At 42.3% G+C, this 23,479-nt stretch overlaps 1 protein-coding gene across 2 annotated transcripts in view; it reads left to right on the forward strand.

The window, feature by feature from the left end:
- TSC22D1 (TSC22 domain family member 1) overlaps nucleotides 1-23,479 on the forward strand; it is a 49,090-nt gene that overhangs the window by 19,902 nt on the left and 5,709 nt on the right. The window contains exon 1 of one of the 2 annotated variants that reach the window (XM_072135258.1): nucleotides 19,617-19,900. The exons of the other annotated variant lie outside the window; for it this stretch is intronic. Coding sequence (XP_071991359.1) covers nucleotides 19,773-19,900 — 128 coding nt within the window. The 5' untranslated portion in view covers nucleotides 19,617-19,772. Of the gene's footprint in view, nucleotides 1-19,616; nucleotides 19,901-23,479 lie in introns of those variants that run through there. 2 annotated transcript variants of the gene reach the window in all.

Below are 23,479 nucleotides of genomic sequence, written 5' to 3' on the forward strand. Positions count from 1 at the left end.
TACAGTGTTCATTGTGGGAAAAGGACAGAGCAGTAGCATCCCATTGCGGGAGGTTTATCAGACCTAAAGTGATGGCAATGCCTGATGGTTCACAATTTGTTATCACCTTTATGACACTTCCATGCCAAGTGCTACACTCACTACAGCCATGATAAATGTCTCCCATAGTCATTAGACCTAAGACGCCGTATATATTCTTGAGTATAAGCCGAGGCACGTCTAAGCTCTCTGTCCGCAGACACGCACACAGTGATGTGGGGTGTCCCCCCCTGATGACATCACGCAGTGTGTGTGCATGCAGGCAGAGCGCATAGACATGCCACTGCCGGGAAGCCGGAGCTTTTATATCTGTATCTGAGTATAATCTGAGTGGGGCTTTTTCAGCACAAAAATTGTGCTGAAAATCTCGGTTTATACTCAAAATATACAATGCAAACCACCTAATTCCTTGTTAATAAGCAGGATTCCCATCTTATCCCTGGCATTACATTATGAAATGCAGAACGGATATCATCACTGATCGCCCAGAGCTAAAAAGTATCCAGGACTGAAGAAAATAAATGAATAGAAATGCCAATTTCCCTGAAAGGCGGCAGCATGCCATTCATTGTATACTTCCTGAAATATCGGATTTGTATTTTATCAGTCGATATTCATTAAATTAGTTGTATGCTGTGGGGAGCAGAGCACAGATACATGGATGGGATACGTGTTGTGGCTCTGTAGTGTCTGTACTGCAGCACATATACTAAATATGGAAAGAAATGCAAAGCTAAACAGATTCCTCCTCTGCACCTAAAATATAATGGTGTATATTTACCGGTATATGCGTCATCCAGAGGAAAGCCTCTCCAGCCGTGCTGGCCCATTTAGTGTCATACACATTGCTTTCTGTTCTTTTCAGCAGATCTGCTCACATGACTGACTTCATGACCCCTCGGTCAGCTGACGGGGTGACGCGTCTTCACTAGATCATAAATCTGTCTATGCAGAGGTCAGGGATGAGGGGAGTAATATAAAATGCAGAATTTATCATTCCTATTTGGACAATCTAAATAGGTTGGTAAAAATGACTTTTTTTTGGAGTTACAAGAATCAAGTTTTTATGGATTTAACTAGATGGGCAGAGGGTGGCACTTGTTGAAAAGGGTTTGTGTGTCTACAAGGGAACGGTATATGACAGCATAAGTTTTGAGCCACAATTGTGACAGATGTTTGTCACAAACCATCTAATATTATGTGTAACCTTAGAGGATCGTATAAGCCGCAGCTGTATCCTACAGCCCAAGCCTTGGTGATATGACTAATTTCTCATTGGCTATCCAAATATTTGTGACTGTGGACGGATGCACCAGTTGAACTGCAGGTGGAGCTAATTCACTGGTTTCTCTTGTGGAGTCCTTGCTGTGGTCCTAAATATGGGATGAAGCTCTAATGGGATTAATTGAGATTGAGTGGTGAGCGGACTGGGGTCTTCAGTATATTGTGTGGTGTGGCACATGGACAGGAACACTTCATCATGTGGGGAGTGTATTACTTGTTCACGCTTTACTCCTCTTTGCTTTCCAACACATGTGATTATGGGGGTATTTATATCTTGACATTTCATTTAATTAATCTGATGTATACATACATTCATTTTTTTTATTTAAAAAAATGTACCTGTGTGAAGATAGTTTTCTTTAAATGCAGCCATGATGTCCCTTGGATACGATCATCTCTGCTGAAGTGATTGTACGAAGAATCAAATTATTTTTGCAACCCTATGGTAATGAAGTTTGAATCAAAGTGGTCAGGCAGGGCTCAATAGCGCATGTCCGGCCACTGCTGCCAGGTGGCTGGGGTGGTTGTATCCAAGGACAGCTTTCACCTTTCAGGCTTAAAGGACACCTGTCATCAGGTCTTTGTCACTAGTCCTGTCACCTCTACCTGTTGGAGCAGCTCACAAGGATCCCATCCCAGCCTTTATCTAGTCAATTCATACATTAATCATTGTAAAATCATCTATTCTTTATAATATAAATGAGGCTGGTCACATGGTCAGAGGCAGTGATGTCACTGCTGTTACCCCTACCCTCTCCTCCCCCTGCTCATGTCTGTGTGTAATGTAAGGTAAAGCATGGCTGGTGTCTTTGCTGCATCTGCTGACATGCTGCATCCTCCTATACACATGTGAGAGACACAGACATCAGCTACACAAGTACCTGACATGTTCTGCTATAACATGGCTGCTTGGAGCTGTTGTATCTCTCCTATACACCCCCAGCACATGCACACACAGGCTGCAGGGGGCGTGGCCACCAGCAAGCACATGGAGCAGCTGTCAGTCAAGCACTGGGGGTGTGGCTGTGCCTCCCACTCATGAATAAGCTGGACAGCTTGAATATGCTAATGTCATTTGCATACAGCTTTAGGACCTCATTGCTTAGGTTTACAGGCATGTAGAGGGACAATGAAGGGATAGAGGCAATGCTCTCTAATGGCAGTTTATGAAAATATATTTAGTTTAGGGGGGTTATTTTGCATGACGGGTTCTCTTTAAGTGGGGCTTGCAGTAGTCACATAATAACCAGAGCCATGTTACTCCTCCTATGCATAGACTACTGTGTATATGATTTGTGGCTGCCATCTGGAGGACTAACATTTGGGTATATTTCATATAACTCAAGTCTCCAAATCTTGTAGTCCTTTGGTTCCCCAACCAGCTGGCTAATAGCAGGAGCTACAGTGCCAAGAATAAATTTATAAAGCTGCAGAGCTGTATGGCACCTGATATGCATAAACCTAGAACCATGGTGCCCAGTATTTTGGCAAATAGCAGCAGCCATAACGTACTTGCTCGGTCTTTTGGAACTAATATGGCCCTTTACTAGTAAACAGATAAGCTTTACTAATTTATATGAGTTGTACAAGAAATGTTGTCACTTGTTGGCAGCGACTCTCACAATCCATTGCCATTCTGACCAGTGAAGAGATGGAAGATGACAGGAGACCATATTAAGGCATAAACCTCTACAAGTAAACTTTGTGAGAAGAATCTAGATGGGCACCAGGGATTACCAAGCACTCCTGTGCCTATTCTTTCTGAGATAATGGCAGCATTGTGTCGCCAGCCCTGCGCCCCCCTGTACGCAACTCCTAGTGATAGATGGGAATGATCAGGTACCATGTACAGGTGCAATGGCTCGTGCTGGGAAACTTTAGACATCACATCCAAAAGCATTGCCATGTTAGGAGATCTAATGTCAGATTAAATGACTGATCTAAACGCTGCCGTATGCAGCAGTTTTGTGGAAATCCTCCTTATGTAATGTGTGGCTTGTACATAAATGCTTGTGCTGGGCTAAAAATAGCTGTGAAAAAAAATTGCTTCCAAAACACATGTCGAATGTGGAAAGTTCCCTTGTCTTGTGCTAATAATTTCAGTTTAGAGATCGCTGGCTCAGCACGTGTTCACGGTTTCTACCCATCTCCTCTGGTGTCTTCTCCATGCCGTACTGCTTGTTAGACTGGAGCACCCGCTCTCAGCAGTCTCCCATTACCACCCACTCTCCGCAGTCTCCCATTAGCACACACGTGTAGTCCTGCTTCATGAGTTACTGTAAAACTGGGGAAAAGCTATTTTGTCGGACCATTAAGCCCAAGGTCATGCACTTGTCCTAGTCACCTTCACGCTTTGCTTGCCAGCCGAATGGGAGCCTTCAGCTACGCAGGGCCGGGATATATACATAAACAGTCGGCTGTATGACATTGTCTATTAACATTTCCTCTAGTTAATCAGTCAGGTGTAATAAAAGTCCCATGACTTGGCAATGGCCTTTGTTTTGTTTAATGCTTTAGACATTGGTCTTTACATCTGTTTCTGCTTGTTTTAAGAGTGCCTGACAAATCGTACCGTAATAAGGTGCACAAGTAATGCTCTGTATGGATTGTGGCACTGATGGGCCTATTCATGCTACTAATTCCAGCCCTCACTGGCAATACATACGGTTATTGATGCTTGTTACCGGAATTATTTTCCTGGGTGGAATCTGCCACAAGTAGATGGCTCGGAATTCAAAGTCCATATGGTAAATCGGCATTAAATTCCACTGTGTCCTATAGAGGACATGTTGCCTCTCCTGAAACGTCTGAGAGGACCTCCTTAATATAATCATACTCCATAATTCAGGGTATGAATAAAATGACAGCTGGGTGTTACCAAATGCAGGCAGCACACCTTCTTGAACAATGGAAGATGGTAAAACCTAGTTGTACAATTTATTCAGATTTTTTATTTTTGCAAGTTGTGTCTGAATAATGACCTCCATTTGATCTATACCCTTTTCCCTAACAGAAAAGTGCACTGCTTCAGTAATTGGAGACACTTCTGAAAAAGGTTCAAGTAGGTAAAAAAATAAGTCGCATGCACGTAATAATCCACAAGACTTGAAATATTTGACCCCTATTGACTCCACAGAATCTTGGGGCAATTTTAAAGTAAATCTACCATCCAAAATCCTTTATGATGAACCAGGGACACTTACTCATAGATCCAGGCACAGGGACTGTGGTAATCTTCTTATATCTGTTATCCATGGCCTCCTTCCTGCGGAGATCAACTTTTAAAATTCACAGGATGTTACACTGTCTCACTCACTCTTCCCCGCTGCCCGATGTAATATAACTGCAGAAGGGGAGGTTTCAGCACATTGCTGGAGGGGGAAGTGCTCCTTGCCCAGTGTAACAACCTGTGAATCTGCACGACAGAGGGGCTCTAGGAACTGCTGCAGCAGCCTTTCAGGCTCATTTGCATAAATTTTAAAAGTGGATATTTAGAAGGAAGGAGGCCATGGATAACAAATATGAGTACCACAGGCATGGCGCCTCGATCTGAGTAAGTGTCCATGGTTTATCATGATGGAATTTGGATGGAAGATTTCCTTTAACTACCTTACCCACTATGTGCTGACCATATAACACAGATCTGAATATGACCGTGTGCAAGTGTCCTTTTTCTGTGCTAGACTCTTATATTGTTACCAGTACAAATCAAATGGGGCTTGAGATACTTTATTAAATGTGAAAAGTGAAAGTTCTAAAAAACCATAGATTGTGACCAGAAAAGATGGTAGTAGTGTTGCTTGCTAAAGACAAATCTTTGATAAGTTTTGGTAAATCTGAAGTGCCTTGGTCTACTCTTCTCAGTAGTTGTTATCTGACTTGCTAATAGTTTGGTACACAAAGTGTTAACACTGCTGCAGAATGACACACAAGCAGCGGGGAGTGTAGAGGCTAGTATGATGCCGACATGTGCAGCTGCCATACTCCGTCCATGGAAACATCACCCTTGGATACTATCCACGTATACAGTGTATTCCATGTTGGACAATGACAAAACCTATATATATGTGTATATTTATGTATATATTAGTGTGTGTGTGTGTGTGTGTGTGTGTGTGTGTGTGTGTGTGTATGTATGTATGTATATGTGTATATAATATATATTCCATCTATCAGGATAGTGCTGGCTAGCTGTTCTCGTGGAGCATGTCCCTAGAGTGCAGCAAGTGCTTTCCTTTGCATGCTGCTTGTTCTAACAATAACACGGCCCATCTGAGCCTGTGACCAATTTTCCACCGAGGACGACCCCACCTAGCCATCCTCTTTAGCGTTTCCTCTTGGCTCGGTTTGGATTGCCTGTTCCACACAAACAGCTCTGATCATATAACTGTGGTGCCCGGTGGCGGAGAGCTTGCACTCATCCTGTAATTGATTTGGATTTGGCTTTCTTGCCGCTTTCTCTCTGTGCATTTCTCTTCAGTGAGCTCATTCTGTCTTTCTCATAGTATATATGCACAATGGAGCGAACAGTAAAAGAAATGAATGGACTTTGAGAAATGCTTTCAGGCTCATCAATTATTCATGAGCCCTTTCCATGGTTTTCCACTTTCACAGCACAGCGCTGAGCGGCTCCTCTTAACCATCTGCTTAGGTTTGTCGCTGAGTGATTAATACAGTTATTTGGTTGGGATGTGACACCCTGCACCACAAATGTTTTATTAACGGGGGCTAAATCCTGGCTGAAATATGTCTGAAAACTGAGCTCCATTCACTGTAGAGCGTGGAGTTTGGCAGGATATGTGCCCATGTGAGTGCCACACACACTGGTATGTGATGGTGCCACAGCTGGAACCACACTTCCCTATTTGTTCCCTACATGTGACAGACTTTGGGATGGAGGTCTGAGAAATGGAACCCAAAACCAGTGTCCACAGGCACCCGTCTCCCTGTATGCCGCAGGCGCTGGGAATGGAGAGGTGACCATTCAGGTGCAGAACTAGCCATTAGCATCTGTGGCTGCTTCAAATCTGGCTCAGCACTCAACTTGCAGCCGGATGTACGTACAGCGTATTTGAAAGCATCTTGGGCTGCATTCATACGTGGCGTTTACGTTACGTTTTGGAATGCAGTACAGCATCTGAGGAGTGGAGATTTGCCTAATTGCATTGCAATTAATGTTAATGTTTCTAAACAGATTAACACAAATGTGTAACACATTGCTGTTAACATTTCCATTTACAAAACGCCATGTAATTAGGCAAATCTTCTCAGCTGTTGTATTGCATTTCAAGACTTGATGTAAATGCCAAGGGTGAACGCAGCCTCACAGGTTAGAGACCTCCTCTTTGGAGATGGATATGGATTCCTCTTCTTGGGCTCTTTATAAATGAAAAGGAGTCTAATAAACATCTACTAGACAAAATTTTGAGTGCCTCAATACGCCACTAGAGGGAGCCTATGACAAATGGTGTATTAATAGTATTTTATCACTTGCCTACACGACTGGTTTATAGCTCTGTACTCGAAGAGTTTGATCTTGCCCCCCTTAAAAGATAGATTATGGAATAGTCCCTGAGGTTATTGCACAGGATGTGAACCACTCTGCACTATAATTCAGTAGAAAATCGGCTGTGAACCCACAAGTAATACATTCACCCCAAATCTAGCAGAAAATGTATTCTCTCCTATTGAAAAATCAGGAATCTGCTGCCGATTCTCTGCAGAAAATTAAGACTTCTACCACCATAATGAAGGGCTGTATGCAAATAAGCCTCAGGGGCTCCAGGCTCCAACACCGACGGAGCCTGGAGCCCGTGGGGCTTATTTGCATACAACTCATTTGCATATAGTCTTTCATCCTGGTGGTAGATGTCCTTACATTTACACTACATGTGCATTTTTGTGTGGAAAGAAAATTCTCTTCTGTCTATATAGAAACCCAATAAATTAAAATGCTCTTTTACTGTTTATAAATCCACATTTTGGGGCCCCTTTCACATTGACATTGTGGGGATGTATATCCCCTACGTCCAAATAGACAACTATGGCGCCCAGCCAGGTGTGCCACCGTACAGTGCACAGAAAAAAGATGGAGTATGAAGATTTTAAAGGTAATATCAGGAGTAGGGAGAGAAAGTATATTGTAAGTATATAAGCACTGATATATAAGCTTGAGAGATGGTGGCTTTTCCATTTTTACACTTTTATCTTAATTCTCTTTAACCAGTGTGTTTTGCGCAGTTTAATGGTCACTGAATATTTTATGATAAAAGCTGCTGCTGCCTAGCTGGGGTCTTGCTTTCTGGCATGGTTACTGTATTCATAGCGTCAATACAAAGGGTATAAAATGAGATTCCAGGCTCCAAGCTAATCCCTCACAGTAAGCAAATATGCTAATGTGCGGATGTCCCGACACAGAAAGAAAGCCAGCGAATAGTCTGCCACATCCAGGCTGCCATCAGACAGCGCCGAAGTGGAAGGCTTTGTACCAGGCGTCTTTGAATCGCCAAGGAGTAACGGTGACCTCATTGTGCGTTTACTCATTTACTATCTTTATTTTAATTGTCTGTGCTGGTAGAGAAAATGTAAAAAAAAAAAAGTCCTCCTAGTCTGTACCCCATGAGTGGACTCGAGGATATTTCATGATGCGTTTTGGTAAAGGTTAAAATCTGCACTTTCTGACATCCTTAAGAGACACAAATTCTGCTTCCTACACAACTTTTCTCTAGAACTTTGCATGTGTGTATAATAGTATTCTACACGTCCTAGTCCTGTAGTTCACATTCAGTGTTTTATTAAAAATATTCACCCTGTGTGGTGGCAGAGACTCTAAGACTATTGTAACATCTTCTTTTGCATAGGAACTGCTAGAAGTTTCAGAAACAAAGACTCCATTTATCTTTGTGTAGCTGTCACACGGATTAGACTTTGGGGAAGATCAAAGGCAGGAGAACAGAGTACTGCAGATATGGGTGTTGTGTCCACTTCTCTGCCATACATGAGTCCTGTGCCATACATGAGTCCTGTGCCATACATGAGTCCTGTGCCATACATGAGTCCTGTGCCATACATGAGTCCTGTGCCATACATGAGTCCTGTGCCATACATGAGTCCTGTGCCATACATGAGTCCTGTGCCATACATGAGTCCTGTGCCATACATGAGTCCTGTGATTTGTCATTGTATAGATGTTATAAAGATTAAGACACATTTACTCTGCTGTAGTTTATGGTGTACATTATCCCCTCCTATGCCCTTATTAGTTTCTGCTTCCCTTTTTTATTGACTTCTATTGTTTATAATTATTTTTGTTTGTTTTTATATGTATTCTATGCCATTTGGTAATCCTCGGGTATGTGCTCACTCCTTTGTCATAGAATTATAATGCAGGGTATAATAGGGATGTTTGACTGACCGGGCTTGGCACTTCGAGATGCTCCTATTCTGGTAAATAATGGTTTACCACGATGAGCCACGATCGGTGCAGGAATTGTGGACCGTGCACTGGCTAGATTTTACGGACATACTGAAGTGTTAAATATGTGACTTTGTGCATTATAGATATATCATGGATAAGATTCTTTTCTGCAAAACCGCAGCACCAAACTTCTACATTGCATTATTCCCCTCACACATCATCCAGGCCTTGACTGTGAAACTGCAGCTGCAGCGCCCCTTTCCTCCCTGTCTTACTACAGATTGTTTCCTTGAGGGACTATGGAGTTATACACATCTCGGAGTGGTACTAATTATATGTGACCAGAGGAAGCTATTAGTAGAATCAGTGCTATGTAATGTGATCACATGTGATGGCTAGCCTTCTATAAATGTTACAAGAATGACTTGTATGTAATTTAATGTTGACGGCTTTAGTGTGTAGGTATAATGAAGCAAAGATAAGGGCATAAGTGGCACCCTACACTCGGCTTGTCACTGGCATCTGTAGCACTGTACTGATGTGACATGCTATGTGTAGCACTGTGTATTCAATGTGTGCGCTAAATCTAAATAACGGAATAATTTATTATTACCGTACGGTATGTCTGAATCTGGAGATTTCAACAAATTGTTAGATGTGAATGTGACATTTTATGCTTTCAAACACCATTTAAGGCATATTAAGTCTTATTTCGTACATAACATTTGGACTTTTGTATTGAGAATCTGGGCTATAGTACCACTAAGACATTTTCCTTGTTGCAGTCTTTCTATGTGGCCACTAGATGGCACTACACATCCCTGTGACTGTAGTGGATAAATGGGCCTATACTGCCACCTTCTGGCAGGATTCATGTGCTGATTCTTTTCTACATTATCAGTGTTAGGATTTCCCCATGTTGGTCTAGCTTGATACACATATGGTAGTTTCATATTTAGGACATCAGATTTTTTGTTGGGCATTACGGGGACTGCGCACCTTTTCTAGTTTAATGTGCAGCACTTGATGAGCAGTTGTGGAATATAAAATATTTGTCTCGACCAAGAATATGTCTATTTTTCTGAAGGACAATAATACAGTTCAGTAGTGATGTGACCACATTCTGCAATGTTTCCATTTTAATGCATCAGTTCTTGTTAGCTAAACATGCAGAATAGGTGCATCTTGCCTTTTAATTGCTGGTGTATAGAAGTAATGGTACAATGCCACAAACGGTTGCCTGCAGTTAGCGAGTGTGATGGGGCTGCCAAAATAATAGGTTTTAAGAGCACATTTGAAAGTTTGGGGTTTGGGTATTAGTCTGATGCCGTGATTTTCAACCTATTTTGAGCCGCGGCACACTTTTTATATTTAGAAAATCCTGGGGCACACCACCAACCAAAATAGCACAAAATGACACTAAAACAGTCATATTATAGTTAATAATATAGATTCTAAATTTATTTTACTCACTCAGTGTGAAACCTGGGCCTGTTTCGATAAACACAAAAGGGATATCCTGGCGGGAATGGTGGAAAGACACACACAAAGCTCTTCCTCAACAGTTCTCAGTTTCTCCCTGGTTTTAGTATATGGTGCTGATTATTATGTGGCTCATATACTGCAAAATAAAGGGGTACAATGAGGCCAGAGTACAAGTGCCAGCTCATATACCCAGCATATGGGCTCTTACTTGTAGTACTCCAGCCTCATGACTATAGTATTTCTCATTTTACATTTCTCATTGTTATATGCAGTATACTGCTGGAGTACTAAAAGTACCAGCTCATATGCTGAGTATTCTGCCAACAGTTCATATACTCAGGCAAAAGCTCTTATAGTCAGCATTATTGGTGGGCATTACCTTGGCGGTGGGCAAATGCGAGAGTCTCTCCGCTCTCAGGATGATGCTTCGGCCTCGGTGACGTCATTTTGTCACTCGAGGTTCAAAGCTTGCGGATGTGTTATTGTACACGTGAAGCCGTGACTGCGCATTGCCGGGAAATAAAACACAGGGGGCACCATAATTTGGGCAACTTTCCCTGCGGCACACTAGTGTGCCATGGCACACTGGTTGAAAATCGCTGGTCTGATGGACCAGGGTAGGGCATTCCAGAGAATTGATGCAGCACAGAGAAGTTCTGGAGACGTGAGTGGGAGGCTTAAATTAAAGGAAACCTCCCACTTGATCCTGGCCAAAATGACCTACTCACACCACCCTCTCGGCTCTTTACCACTAACCCCACAACATATTTTGTTTATGGACACAAACCGATAGTTTAGGGGAAAAAAAATTTATAATCTATAGAAATGTGACTTTGGCGCTTCACTTGCGTCACCCTGGCAATTCTGCGCACCTCCGATACTTAATTATGCAAGCCCCATCTTCGTTGTGTTCCTCCTCCTTGGACCGAGAGTGGGTGACATCATTCAGCTCTCGGCACTTCCCGCGTGTGCAGGCAGTGAATCTTGCACAGGCGGTTGCGACGCTTTGCAGCTGTGTGAGATTCACTGCCTGCACATGTGCGAGAAGTGCTGAGAGCCGAATGATGTCACCCACTCTCTGTGCAAGGAGGAGGAACACAACGAAGATGGGGCGTGCATAACTAAGTATTGAAGGTGCGCGGAATTGCCAGGGTGACGCAAGTGAAGCGCCGAAGCCACAGAGAGGAGAGATGGGGAGGTGCAGCATCATGCAGAGCTTTGTACATGAGGGTGAATAATTTTAAATTCTATTTGGAAGCAGACAGACAACCAGTGCACTGACTGGTACAGACTGAAGGAATCTGTGAAGTGTTTGGACTGAAAGACAAGTCTGGCTGCTGCATTAAGATGGATTGTAATAGAAGTGAAAAAAAACGTAGACAAAAAAAATTTCCTGCAATACCAAACTAAACTAATCCATTGTCAGACACCTGTGGGAATCTACCCCAATTCTATTCAGAAATTCACCTGGATTTTCGCCCAGATTCTGTGAATTCTACTACGTAGAGTGGCGATATCCACTGTTTATCCACAGCAGAAAAATACTGCAGATTCTAATATCCACAGCTCATGTGACTGTTTCAGTGCCATGTATAGTAATCTTGAATTACAATGTACTGTAATCCTCAGCAGAGCTTCCACATGCAATTACGTGCCAAAACTTCTCTGCATTTACACCCCGGGCAGTGGCTGGCATGGAACTTCTGCCATGGATATGTCCGATATCTACATGTGCCCGTATTCCAGTGGTTAATAGGCTGCTAAATGCATTGTGAAAATGTTAAGGATTTTTATGTTGCATCATAATGTAAAAGGAAGGAAATCATCTTCCTATTTCCTTCTGTTATATATTTCAATTGTTGCTGATTATTATTATTATTATTATTATTATTATTATTATTATTATATATGCCAGTGGTGGCACTGAGCCCTCTCTTTGGGCGCCTAGGCCTTCACCCAGCACAAAGGTCTCCATTCAGGACTCAAGACCTGAATCGAGGAGGTGTGGACAGAGATGGATTATCATTGTAGCCTCTTCTCCGGACCTGTGATTTATCCTGCTAAGGGGACTTTAGAAGGAAACTACAATAATAGTTTGAATTTCTTGTTCTTTCTCCTGTATTGGTGTCCTCAGGGCGCCAATACGTTTGAAACCTGTTACTTTAAATTGATATTTGGCCCGTTGTGAAAATATGAGGCTTTTGCTTGTAGTTTAGGCACTCAGTCCCTAAAAGGTTCGCCATCACGGTTATATGCTGTAATAATCCTTATGTAACCTCCTCACACCACTAGGGGGCAGTATGACTGTGATTGTGGCAATGCATGGTACATGAAACCTATACATGCCGTACCACAATCATGTACATGTTTTTATAGTTCATGATTTCTTGGACAAGTACATTGAGATACTAATTTTTGTTTTCTCTTTTTTTCCCCCCTTTTCTATGTGGAAATTCCTCATTTCTTGAACTACTTCAGGTAAGAAATAGCTGCTTACATGTGTACAATGACATTTTGTTTGTTTTTTTTTGTTTTTTTTTCTTTCTAGCTTATTTCTGTAATATCCTGTGGTCTTTTTGTCTTTGGAGGGCATTTAGCTCATCTAGCATATACCCGAGCCCCCATCCCTGGTTTATAGATAAGATAAGGAGAGATCAGGAGGGGGGGCAGCTTAAAGGACATCTACCATCGGCATATCTGATGGTGCTTATACTCGCCTCCTTGTCCCATGCCAATGGGCAGTAATCTTCTTTTAGTATGTATAAGTGGTGCAGCATTTCTGACAAATAAGGGATATTAAAATGTTTTATGATGGCATTGCATACACTATATACTACAATCACGCATAGTGCAGGCACGGCAGCAGGAGAGCCAGGGATGTCACATGGGCACTGACTGCTGTGTGGGCATATTTACTAATCATTACTTAACAATTACTTATTCCTCGGAAACGCTTTAGCACTTATACATACTAAAAGATGATTACTGCACGGGACGGGGAGGTGAGTATAGCCATCTACCACCCGGTATGCTAATCTGAGATGTCCTTTAAAGAGGACCTATCAGATGGATTTGGGACCCTAAACCAATTACAGGTCCTTTTATGGTCCTGCGATTTAGTTTCCCAAATCGACCTGTATGAAAGCTGTCGGTGAGCAAAATAAAAAAAAAAAAAAAAATTTTACTTGCCTAGATGTAAGTCTTATGAGGCACATCAGACTCACATCTGCAGATCCCGTGCCGTCTCCTCCTCTCACGATGCGGCAAGTATAGACAGGACAATAACCGCCAGTGAAGCTGGGGTGCTCTCCGCCGTCTTCACTTGTGGGAATGCGCAGGCGCTGAGCAGAACCAGGGACAAGTAGAGTACAGACGGTCCCCTATTTAACACCCAACTTACAGACGACCCCTAGTTACAAACGGACCTCTAGATGTTGGTAATTTCCTGTACTTTAGTCCCAGGCTACAGTAAACAGCTATAACTGTTATTAAATATGTCTGTAGTTAAGATTTATTGATAATCCTGATTCTTATGACAACCCAACATTTTTAAAATCCAATTGTCACAGAGACCAAAAAAATTTGGCTGGGGTTACAATTCTAAACTATGCAGTTCTGACTTGCATACAAATTCAACCTAAGAACAAACCTACAGAACTTACTTGTATGTAACCCGGGGACTGCCTGTATAACACTTTTTTTTTTACTTTATTTCTTTTATGTGCCAACATAAAAATATCTACAGGGCAATTTGGGACACTTAACCAGGGCTTGTGGCTGGTTTAATGTCCGCATTTTCCCTGATAATTCTATCAAAGAGAAGAGCTAGCTGCCCATCTGTGTACAATGTCATAGCACCAGTTCTCATCCAGGTATATTATTGTTGTGCTATGCTTACATCACCTAGTGGCTAGCATTGTAAAAGTATATATTCCCCACAGAGTATTGAATACTGTGGGCAGCCTTTGGATGGTTGCTAGAAGCACACTCACTCCCTTTCCCATAGGTCTATGGGGACATGGTACCATTATACTCCCTGATACCTATGCATCTGTACAAAAATAGAGATGGCTCAGCCTGTTCTTGTCACATCAGTGCATCGTCTGTCCACCAGGTGGCGCTGCTGCTTCATGTCTGATGTTCGAGCCCTGGAAATGGTCAGTAGTGGAATAATACACGTCACTCCCCAGGTTCTGGTACTGTCCACAGAACCTTATAATACAGGAAATATAGGATAATAATTGTCTGCTTTCTGGAATCTGTGCTTTTGATTTAAATGTGTAAAAATTACTTTGAGACAATGTGTCCTTGTTTTGTCTATAGTTTGGTTCCCACCAGTATCTGATCTTGTGTCTTGTTCATCACAAAACATTCCTACAATTTTTTTATGGTCCGAGTAATATCTGGCAAATAAGTGGAGTCATGCTTGTTGGAAATGCCACAAACTATATTTGCCAGAGCTAAACACAGAACAGGGAGCAGGACTTGCAGCAACATGATCACATTATCAATGCCGACCCAAGGTACTACTGTCCTGTAAGTGTGTTTTATGTAGATAACTATGGCGCATTAAGCCCTGATACCTGGACTGTGTTTAGTCCAAGTATTACGACCAGGACTAGGCCTGTATTTCAAGGACTGAATGGACATAAGTTCTAAGGGCTTTTACAAATGTAAATGTTTGCTCTGAGCAACACAGTCAGATACTATGGGACAGTAACTTCTGCACTGACAATATGGTCATATGTGTCGGCACACTTGCTAGATTTTTGGGTGTTGGTTTTGCCACACAATGACGGTCATAAGGTTACCCTTGAAGAAACATGCAATATCAAAAGAGTTAGGTCATTGCCTGCTATTTTGCCATTTAGATCTTCCTTGTGTAGCAGAGTTGTCCATAGCTGCAGGTCCCAAACCACCCTCCCTTTATTTATTTATTTTTATTTTATTTTTTTTAATTATAGACAATGGCATAAAAAGCTAGAGAAATGTTCACGATGCATCAGCAAGACTGTGAAAAATGCATTTATACTCCAGGAATGTAACAGGACTTGGGGTGTCTCATCACATTGCTGTGTTCTTTGATCTCTCCATTCAAATTGCTCCCCATTTCTGCCCTCTGCTGAAATAGCTAACCAGAAGCCTGCAACTTTTCTGATTCATTGCAGAGGGGAGAGCCTGTGCACATGATTCCGCTAAAATCCTGGAATATAAATGCATTTTCACAGTCCTGCTGCTACTAGATTCACAAATTATCCAGTATCCACAGGCTAAGCGATTGGTAAGTGTCGTAGATGGTGGAGCACAATTCTGGCCTATTTCCAACACATTCATACAATTGAAAGGGGGCGTCATGGTGCCTGCTTTTCCTACTGCACCTCCATTGTTAAAGGACATCTACCACCAGGATCAAGAAATGCAAACCAAACCCATTGACATACTGGTGTGTGCCCCCCCCCCCCCCTTGAGTAGGATCCGCTCTTCTTAATGCTGCCTATGCTCTTGTTTTTAAGGGGAAAAAAATATGTAAAATTAATTATATTAAAATTAATTACATTATGCAAATACGCCTCAGGGGCTCCATGAACCTCCATGGAGCCATCCAGGCTCATTTACATAATATTGAAAGTTTATTTTGTAAAAACTAGGATATAAGAATCTAAAATAAGAGCAGAACCTGCCAGAGAGGGCAGACACCTGCATGTCAGTATACTTGGTTTACAATCCTTCATCCTGGTGGTAGATGTCCTTTTAACTAAACCTATCATCTCGGATCTAACTATTAAGGTAGATCTGGTGGCAGGTTCAACTAATGAATGACATGGGAGCCATTTTTAGTGGCCTGTAACTTTATAAATCTTTTATCACCTTATATGCAAATTTCTGAAAGAGGCTCCAGGGGCATGGAGTAGCCAGAGCTAAAGCTACATCATGCCCTAGTAGCCTCTTTGGATCCTCCTACGACAAGATCTTTAGCGCGCAGCTACCAGCACTCTGCGCCCCAGTAGCCTCTTTCATATATTTGCATATTAGGTGATAAAAGATTTATAAAGTTACAGGCCACTTAAGGATTATCCCTAAAAAGGGCTCCCATGTCATTAGTTGAACCTGCCACCGGATCTACCTTAATAGGTAGATCCGAAATGGTAAGTTTCCTTTAAGAACATGGTCCCAATTCTCCGGATTACTAGGTGTCCTAGCAGTTGGACCTCCTCCAATCACTTTATCTCCTATCCGGTGGGTAAGGCATAACATGAAAACTTGGGACAACACCTTTCAGGCGCTGCCTACATCTCTCGTTATTTGCAATGTTTTATTTAAAAAAAAAGTAATTGAGAACCCTTGTTTATGAACATGCAGATGCCAAAAGTGTTGACGCATGAAGCGTATCCGTATTACCAGGCATGGCTGATTAGTTCTTGTGCCATCTATCCTAGTGCAGTGTGAGAACCGGCCATGGATTGGCGATGTTCCCGCATAATCCGTGGTATTCACGTTAGCCATTAACTACAGGTTTCATGTTTATAAGTGAGATCCAGATATTCTTCTGGCTTTCAGGTTAGTCCCTATACTTGTCCCTGCTGTGTGTGTGTTCGGATGATTTGCTGTATATCTCGTGAGGAGGAGATTTTGTCATTCCTGTGGTTATAAGGTACGTTCCATCTGGTTGGGTCTGGAGACAGACAAGTTGTACTATTAGGAGTCTGGGTTTCCTTTTACATTGTTTGCGTAGCTAACACGTAGGCTGGAAGACGTTTCTACAGTCCTAGAGAGGAGGCAGCGACAACAATGTCGCAGGGGATGGCAATAGGGCGTAACGTACCAAGTTATAGAACATGTACCACGCTCTGAATTCAAAACCTCTGAATTCGTTCCGCCCAATTTTTGTTTAGAAAAGCAATTCAAGCGCATCGGCGAGGAGCTTCTCCCGATCGCCATCAGGAACGAGCCCCACAATGTGAACAATGCAAAACACATGGTCGAAGTTCCCAATCACCAGCATTTTGGTGCAAACGCGTTTTCAATCAGGACAAGTTCCTCATCGCTAGATTTGAAACGTGGTCTTGAGCTAGGACTTCATAAAAGTGCATTGTAAAGCCACTACGTAATACCTGACGATGAATCCTTGTTAAACTTGCTAACATTAGGGGTCACTCCATAAGTTCAGTGCAGCCCTAGCTTTACTCTGCGTGGGTTTCCTCTGGGTCCTCCAGTTTCCCCCCACACTCCAAAACATACTGGTAGGTTGACTATATTGTGAGCCCCATTGGGGACAGGGACCGATTTGGCAAGTTCTGTGCAACACTGTAATCTGTGTACGCTATATAAATAAAGGAATTATTATTATTTATTACTCAGACCAGAGTTTATGAGGCAGCCAGGACTCATGCTAAATGAGATGTGCAGTTACAATGACTGGACTATATCTTCATACAGGCTGAAGGTAGGATGTTCCTTGCCGATAGCTGTCGGCAATGGGAAGGTCTTGCCTTTCCAGTAGGGCGATGCTTCTGAGCACCACCTGTCACTACACATAAGCGTCTGAGGCGGCCAGGACAATGGGAGCAGACATAGGTTTTCATTGAGTTCTTGGATCTGACAGCAGAAGAAAGTCGATTTCTACACTTCAGTTTTGGTTCGGTTGTGGCTTGAGGCTATTTTTCATAGCATCTACAGGGCTCAGCGCTCTGCTAATTCCAGTTTGTTTAATAATTTGAATTGGTTTTATTATCTGCTTAGGGTGAACTCACACATAACTGAGCAATGGCCCACGTTCTATTACCTCCCATTACACTGGCATGAGAGGTCCCATGATTTTTCATTGATGACGGTTTCATTATTTGTAGGTTTCTTAGTTGCAGATCTATGCCGTCCATGTTATGTAATTCTGCGTCTTCTACAAGGACCTGTTATCGCATAATCCTTGTACACTTCAGCGCCATATTAGACTACACATCTACATAGCCCACTTCTTATTTCTACCCTCTGCACTCCAATGTGTATTTTGGACGTGTGCTAGCTGTGGTTTCAGTGTCTAGCATATGTATTTCACTGGACTCGTGGCCATTGTTTTCATAGCCCCGTGTGAAGCGACTGCCTGAGCTGTAAATTATAGAGCAGACCCTGTTCCTAAGACTCAGTAAACTTTTGCTTTTGTCATCTGCACGTGAGCGGACACATGGACCGCAAACAATGGATCACGGATCTGTGCGTGCATATAGCCTAAGGGTGCTGTCAAGACCTGGTCACAATAATCAATATTAGTTTGCCAGTGATCAGCTGAGAAATGCCAAATGCTGATGGCACCTAACATCATGTGCCAGCAATACATGGCCCAGGGTACACAGCTTCTGTACTGCTTGACTTCTTCATTCCCATCCAGTAATAACAATTGTAAGTGAGCGATGAACGTCCTTTCCTAATCTTTGTGCCTTTGCGCTCTGGGGGTGCCCTGGCAGCTGATTCTATAGTGAAATAGATTTATCTCTGAAATAAAAGACATCCATCCATTCATTTATCCATTATTGCTATGAGCCTTATTTATATTATATTGTTATTGCTCCTGGAAACTTTTGGGCCACCTGAGGATAAATCCTATATCATTTTTAGATGTCTCAATCGAAGGATTATGATTTTATTCAGTGCTTTGTACAGAGCGTATCCTTAGGACTGTGCGTCCAGTGACCATTCCTGGCAGACCTGCTTGTGTGTATTTTAGGGATCAGATTCTGAAAATGAATATTTCCCGCTGGTACTTGTAATCCCATATAAAGGGGGTTGTCGCGTTCAGTCCTGTAACTTAATTTATATACAATTCTGTAGCTTTGCTTCTAGATGTAGGGGTGGGTATTGCCCGTTTTGCTCTGCATTACATCACCTATACACCTGCATTCCTCCATGTAAGTCGTGGCACATGTAATGTGTTTTTTTCTCAGCCGTGACTTGTTTTCAGGATGTGTTCATGATGGTAATGCCATAAGACAGCCGCTCTCTGACCAAGCGATAATTACTTGTGACTCGAGCAAGTGGATTTCTTTAACCCCGTGCTTTCTGGACTGCTGCCTTGCTTTATTGCAGTCACCTAACACCCGCTCATTGAATCTGCTTCCCATCTTTATACTACATTTATATCCGGGGGTTAACATTCAGCGCTTGAAGTGTAGTAACAGACTCCTTGTAAGTGGATTAGGAAAGAGGAAAATCTGCACCAATTAGTTACCCGGCTGCTTTGGGTTGGAACGGCGATTTCATAACTGGATTAGCCCACTGCTGAAAGAAGCCAGCGCCTGTATTTTCCGAGATGTAAAATCTCCCAGTCGTAAAGATTTTAATCTCTCTTGATGCTTTATGTAACAACGTCACGTGATCTGCAGCTCGTGTTGTCATCATCTGCCCTTGTTTCCACCTCTTGATCTCAAAGCCAAACCAGGCACCAACATCTCCACTAAACATACAAGAGACCTGTGTATCCTGGCGCTGGAATATACTCCCTCCCCCTTATTACATAGAAATTACAGAATAGTGAGATGAGACCGGGCAGCGCTGGATGGTGTGTGAAATGATCCGGCATGAAGGGTGCACTCGGCAGCTAGACCTCTCCGTGCAATGGACCAGTCACCATAGCACAGTAACCATGAAGGTGCTTGTCTTGGAGCTGGAGCAGCATCTAAAGAGGTATATTCTCATCTTCACGAGAATTGTATCTTTCGTCAGTGTTTTACCCAAAAGCAGAGGATACGAGCTAAAAGATGGCTTTGCCAAGCGCACTTCACATTCCCAGACCCCACAGGCTCTCCCCAGATGCATGCCGGTCACAGTAATACAGCCAGCGTCTGTGTCATACAATGGTGACTTGTGTGTTTATGGACTGCTAGGAGGGATTGTTCCCAGGAAGTCTTTCATCTTCCCATTTTGTACTATAAAATGAGGCTGTTGTATGGGATTAACTGTGGGGATTTCTGTCTTCCCTTTCCTGTGGTTTCTGCTTCCTATTACCTGAGATGACGGCTTGTTTTTATTATTCCGGTGTGTTGCACAAGTCCTTGACTCCTGATTGTTGCCATTATTACTATGTCATCGCTATATGTAACTACTTATGACTGTACGACTTCAGTGGTTGTATACAATCACAGTAATGCTGCACATTTATTAATGGTTATGGTTATAAAGTGTTTAGAGTTTATTGTTGGAGAGGTTTTATTTTGGGGTAATGGTAGCTTAATGTTTTTATCATAACATATACTTTTTAAAAGCCTTTGTCTACAATGAGGAAAAAAAACTTGGGTCATTAAATCTTAACATTTAGAGAATTTGCAGCACTCGTCCAAGGTAAAGTTCAACCTTTAATTCAGACGCCATTTCCATAGAAATTAGGCAAGAGCAGCGGACGTTTCTTTTGCATGACTGTTTTTCAGTGCCAGCCTATATCTCTGTGGGAGCCATGCCGTGACCAAATCTGTCAGACTGTGAAATGAGGATGGTTACCAGACTATGAACATTTTAAGAGATTTTTTTTTATTGGTCTGTGTGTATTCATACGGACTAGTCATATAGATCAGTTGTCCCATTACAGAGTTGTGCTTATCAAGCATTTTGTCTATATTTTGTATTTTAAAATGGCATTGCTGGTTTAAAGCCTGTGGAAACCATATACTGTATATACTCGAGTATAAGCCGACCCGAGTATAAGTCTAGGCCCCTAATTTTACCACAAGAAACTTGGAAAACCTATTGACCCTATTAGCTGAGGGTGGGAAATGCATTGGTCACAGTCACATAGTATATAGCCAGCCAGTATACAAGTATTAGCCGAGGGTGGGAAATGCATTAGCCCATGCCCCCCAGTGTATAGCCAGCAGCCTATGCGCCCCTGTATATAGCCAGCAGCCTATGCGCCCCTGTATATAGCCAGCCGCCCTCTTGTATATAGTCAGTGCCCCTGCCCACCCCCCTGTATAGAACTGCCAGTGCCCCTTCCCACCCCTCTGTATAGAGCTGCTAGTGCCCCTGCTCACCCCCCTGTATAGAACTGCCAGTGCCCCTGCCCACCCCTGTATAGAACCCCCAAAAATTCTGTACTCGCCTTTCCAACATCCCCCGCAGGTCCTCTTCTGTCTTCAGCTTTATCTTCGTCTCCCCAAACTGTCCCGTTGCATACACCATAACGTCAGCTGCTTACATGGTTTGTGCGACGCGCAAGTTTGTTTTCATTGACTTGAGTGTAACCCGAGTTAAGGTTTTTCAGCACATTTTTTTTTGTGCTGAAAAACCCGGCTTATACCCAAGTATATACGGTACATAGAATAGCTCCGTTATTAAGTATAATAATATGGATTTCAGATTCTAAAATCTTAATCTGTCTTCATATTAACCCTAAAGCTCCCATATATTGTAGATGTAGCTATTCTTACAGCCCTGACACACATATACAGCCAATTTTCAATATATAACAAAGTTCAGGCATGTCAGAATCCAACATGTCCACCCCCTCCCCCTTCCTTTTTGTGAGCAGACGCCGGCGGCACACGTGGTGTTTTGAACCCGTTTTTGGGCCGTTTTTAAGCAATTAAAACGTGTCAAAAACGCACGCCACGTGTGCCACCGGCCTTTGAGCTAGAGAGAGCTTGGACCTAGAGATTGTAGTAATAATAATCTTACGTGTATGGTTACCTTTAGAACAGCATAGGACAGTGATGGCGAACCTTTGAGACAGAGTGCCCAAACTACAACCGAAATCAACTTATTTACTGTGAAGTTCCAACATGAAATTTTAAGCAGTAACTTATTGCTACCTGCTCTTCCACATCTTTCAATTGTATTGGTGGTCTGAAGCCATCAGTTAAAAGAAGGAGGGCAAATTCAGATTATCATTGTAGCTTCTCTCCAGGGTCTCTCTGCAGAGGAAGAATGGTGGGACCAGCAGGAAGACCTCCAAAGATAATGCAGTTCTGTCAAAACATTCTCACTTTTCCCGCAGTTCCAAACAGCCAACGAAGTGTCGAATAGCACCAAGAGCAGCATCCCTTAATTTGCCTGGGACTGCAGGAAGATTGGAAGTGTTTGGTGAACTCTGTCCTGGGGTGATGGCCTGAGTGCCCATAGAAAGAGCTCGGAGTGCCACCTCTGGCACCCGTGCCATAGGTTCGCCACCACTGGCATAGGGTCTCATGTCCAGGAGCATATTACATATCTTTATGAGCCCTAACAGGAGTCATTGGTCGTGCCCAGCCCCCCAGGTTGCAAAGTAGGTGATCTGCACAAAAACATTTAATTTTTAGACCTCTCTAAGAAAGGTGCTTAACCCCTTAAACACCAGGCCATTTTTCGCTTTTTTGCATTTTTATTTTTCACTCCCCACTTTTAAAAATACACAACTACTTTTATTTTTCCAAGTAGAGAGCTGTGTGATGGCTTGTTTTCTGCGTAACAAATTGCACTTCATAGTGATGGTATTAATTAATACTCCAGGCCATGTGTTGGGCAGCGGGGAAAAAAAATTCCAAATACTGTGAAATTGGAGAAAAAAAGCATTTGTACAGTTTTCTTGTGGGTTTGGATTTTATGGCTTTCACTGTGCGCCCCAAATGACATGTCTACTTTATTCTTTGCGTTGGTACGATCACGGGGATAGCACATTTATATAGGTTTTATAATGTTTTCGTACATTTACAAAAATTTAAACGACCTGTCCAAAAAAATTTAATTCTTAATTTTGCCATGTTCTGGCACTAATAACTTTTTCATACTTCAGTGTACAGAGCTGTGGGTGGTGTCATTTTTTTTGCAACTTGTGATGACTTTTTCAATGCTTCTATTTTAAGGACTGCACCACCTTTTGATGACTTTTTATTGAATTTTTAATATATTTTTTAAATGGCAAAAAAGTGTGATTTTCGACTTTGAGTGCTATTTTCCGTTACGGGGTTAAACGCCGGGAAAAACCATTATTATATTTTGATCTGACATTTTGCGACTCGGCGATACCCAACATGTTTATGATTTTTACTATTTGTTTATACTTATATCAGTTCTAGGGAAAAAGTGGTGAATTGAACTTTTAGCAGTAACCCTTCTTCTTTAAGCTTCTTATGCCCTGGTTTTTACAAAAAAAAAAAAAAGCTTTTAAAATTATGAAAATGAGCTTGAGGGGCTCCATAGGTGTTAATGGAGCCTGGAACCCCTCAAGCTTATTTGCATAATTTTTATAAGCCTTTTTTTTCCTTTAAAAACAAGGGCATAGGAAACTTAAAGAAG

This window comes from Engystomops pustulosus, chromosome 2, assembly GCF_040894005.1.
Source record: "Engystomops pustulosus chromosome 2, aEngPut4.maternal, whole genome shotgun sequence".
NCBI lineage: Eukaryota > Metazoa > Chordata > Amphibia > Anura > Leptodactylidae > Engystomops > Engystomops pustulosus.